Source organism: Austrofundulus limnaeus, unplaced genomic scaffold, assembly GCF_001266775.1.
Source record: "Austrofundulus limnaeus strain Quisiro unplaced genomic scaffold, Austrofundulus_limnaeus-1.0 Scaffold363, whole genome shotgun sequence".
Taxonomy (NCBI): Eukaryota; Metazoa; Chordata; class Actinopteri; order Cyprinodontiformes; family Rivulidae; genus Austrofundulus; species Austrofundulus limnaeus.
Genome location: NW_013952765.1, coordinates 92,607 through 95,754, shown reverse-complemented (window position 1 = coordinate 95,754; position 3,148 = coordinate 92,607). Strand labels below are relative to the sequence as shown.

General features: G+C 38.0%; 1 protein-coding gene across 1 annotated transcript in view; it reads left to right on the top strand.

Annotated features, from left to right (window-relative positions):
• The first annotated feature begins 1,774 nt into the window (after window positions 1-1,774).
• Window positions 1,775-3,148, top strand: part of yars2 (tyrosyl-tRNA synthetase 2, mitochondrial) — a 21,168-nt gene continuing 19,794 nt past the window's right edge. Inside the window, exon 1 of the mRNA XM_014023295.1 lies at window positions 1,775-2,698. Coding sequence (XP_013878749.1) covers window positions 1,860-2,698 — 839 coding nt within the window. The 5' untranslated portion in view covers window positions 1,775-1,859. The remainder of the gene's footprint in view (window positions 2,699-3,148) is intronic.

Genomic DNA, 3,148 nt, shown 5'->3' with positions numbered 1-3,148 from the left:
ATAAAAGAACAAATCAAAACCAATTTCGTGTCAAACAGATCCAATGAAAATATACTATGAAATTTCATATTTTTCAATAAACTAATTTTTACTTTTTTCTTAAACACATACATAGATGAAGCATTTATTATCAAGAACATTCAACAGTTTAATTCCTCGTACAGACGTGCAGCGTTTCTTCAAACTTGTTCGAATTTTAGGTTTCACAAATAATTTCAGTCCCTTGAGATTATAATTACTGCCTCTCTTTATGAAGTGTAATGGAATATTCCAAGGTAAAACATTTGTATGAGCTCTAAACATTATTTGTAGAAGTCCATAATCAACCAGTTCGTCAAACTTCAGTAACTTTAATTGTTGAAACAATATGTTAGATGGATGACTGAAATGTTTTCTTGTAATGATTCTTAGGGCCCTTTTCTGTTAAATAAAAATAGAGTTTGTAAATGTTCTACATGCCCTCCCCCAGACCTCAACACAATAAATCAAATGTGGAACAACAATAGCATTATACAATATAAGTAGTGCTTTATCATTAAATAACTCCTTTACCTCATACAGTACAGCAATAGATGTTGCTGGTTTTGTTCTCAAATAATCTTTATGAGATTTCCAGGTCAGGTTCTCATCAATAATTACACCCAAAACTTTCACCTCACTCACTTTACAAATATCATTTCCATAAATTTTAAATGAAGCATCAACTATTATTCTTTTATTACTAGATATCATATAATTTGTTTTTTTTTTTCAAATTTAAAGACAATTTGTTAAACCCAAACCAAGTTTGTATTTTTACAAATTCTGTTTGCATTATGTCTAGCATTCGTTCTAAATTTTTTCCCAAACAAAAAAATGTGGCATCATCTGCAAACAAAACACATTTAAACAATCCCGACACATTAACCAAATCATTTAAGTATAAAAGAAACAGCTTTGGTCCAAGCACAGAACCTTGTGGGACCCCACACGTAATGTTATCAAATTTAGATCTTATTTCATCCATTTGCACAAATTGTTTCCTATTTGTCAGATAGCTGGATACCCTTTGTAAAACTGGACCTCTCAGGCCATATTTGTTTAATTTTTTTGAGAAGAATGCTGTAATCAATTGTATCAAAGGCTTTCTTTAGATCAACAAAAATACTAATACAATATTATTTTTGATCAATAGCTGTAGTTATTTGTTCTATAAAATCCATGAGTGCCAGTTATGTTGAATGTTTAGCTCTAAAACCATATTGAGTGTTACTCAAAATGTTTTTTGTTTATTGAGATATCGGTCCATTCTAGTTACAAACAATTTTTCTAATGATTTTGAGAATTGGGGTAACAATGATATTAGTCTACAGTTAGCAAACTTTGATTTTTCACCATTTTTATTGAGTGGAATTACTTTAGTTATTTTCATACCATCAGGAAACATTCCTGTTGAAAATGATAAATTGCATATGTATGTAAAAGGCTCAATAACATAACTTATTATTTCTTTCACAAATGTAAAATCCATGTCCATCCAGTCCTTAGATTTTTTTTCCTGAATTTTTTTTTACCATATTCATTATTCGTTCACAGCAGATACACATTATTTGTGTGTGTGTGTGTGTGTGTGTGTATATATATATATATATATATATATATATATATATATATATATATATATATATTCTTGTGCCATACACTATTCTATTGACAGCATAGAAAGATAAGAGCCTATGCTCAAGTTTTATAAAACTGTGGCACTTCACAATACCAATTAGTTTGTTGTTATTTTTACAGAGATATTTATTTGTTGATGTGACGCCCTCGTTCTCTGTGGCTGTCATCATGAACCACTACACCAGGGGGCGCTCTTACGAATGTTTAGAAGCCCGTCTCTCCTCAGCTTCACTTCCGGGTTAGTCACAGTGTTCAACATGGCGGTGCCCACGGTGTGCTGTTATGTATGGCGGCATGTGCCCCGTAGTGTCTTCAAACGAGCTCGTTTTCGTCTCACATTGGACTCTAAATTTCACAGCTCTTCTCCCGCACACAGCGGCCTCTTGTTGTCTCTGCACAAGCGCGGTATTCTGAAGGACACGTTCCCAGATAAGGCGGCACAGGACGAGCTCCCCCGGCTCCTCCAGTCCGGCTCTCAGACTATATACTGCGGCTTTGACCCCACAGCCGACAGCCTCCATGTGGGCAACCTGCTCGCACTTATCGGCCTGCTGCACTTCCGAAGCGCCGGGCACAATGTCCTGGCTGTGCTCGGAGGAGCCACGGCTGAAATCGGGGACCCGAGCGGAAAGGCGAGCGAGCGGGAGCGGCTGTCCGTCGAGGCGATGCAGGCCAACGGTCACAGCATCCGGGAGAGCATTTTGAGGATTTTTGCCAACCACGAAGCGATCTTTCACGACAGCAACAAGCCGCTGGGCACCGTCACCATCCTCAACAACCGGCGCTGGTTTAAAAAGTTTACCGTGGTGGAGTTTCTGTCGGAGGTCGGGAGGCACTTCCGGATGGGGAGCATGCTGAGCCGCCACAGCGTGCAGTCCAGGCTGAAGAGCGAGGAAGGCATGAGCCTGACCGAGTTCACCTACCAGGTGTTCCAAGCTTATGACTTCTACCACCTGAACCAGACTGTCGGCTGCAGGATTCAGCTCGGAGGCACCGACCAACTGGGCAATATAATGTCTGGACATGAGTACATCCGCAAGTAAATGTCCTTCATTCTGTCAGGAAATCAGATATTCATATATTACTACTATCATCTGCCTGAATCCAGGGTTGCAAAGTAGTCTGGGAGAATGCCTACATGTTCCGGGCTGGGAATTTATTATTTTAATGATGAAAAACCTTTTCCATTTTGGATAAAGTGAAAGTCAAAAGTCATAAGTTGTCTTTTACAATATTTTAGAATCAGTGAGAACAAAGTTAGTATTCCCAAACCATGGAAGATATTGCATGAAGCTATTTAGAAATGTAACCTATAGGGCTGTGTATTGGCAAGAACTTGGCGATACGATACATATCATGACAGAGGGGTCACGATACGATATATCCCCATATATTGAGATTTTTGTCCAAAAATTCTATTAAATACCTGCCTTCTGTAACGTTGGAAAAAAGAGCACACAAGACACTTAATTTGTCTTAAAATACAGAC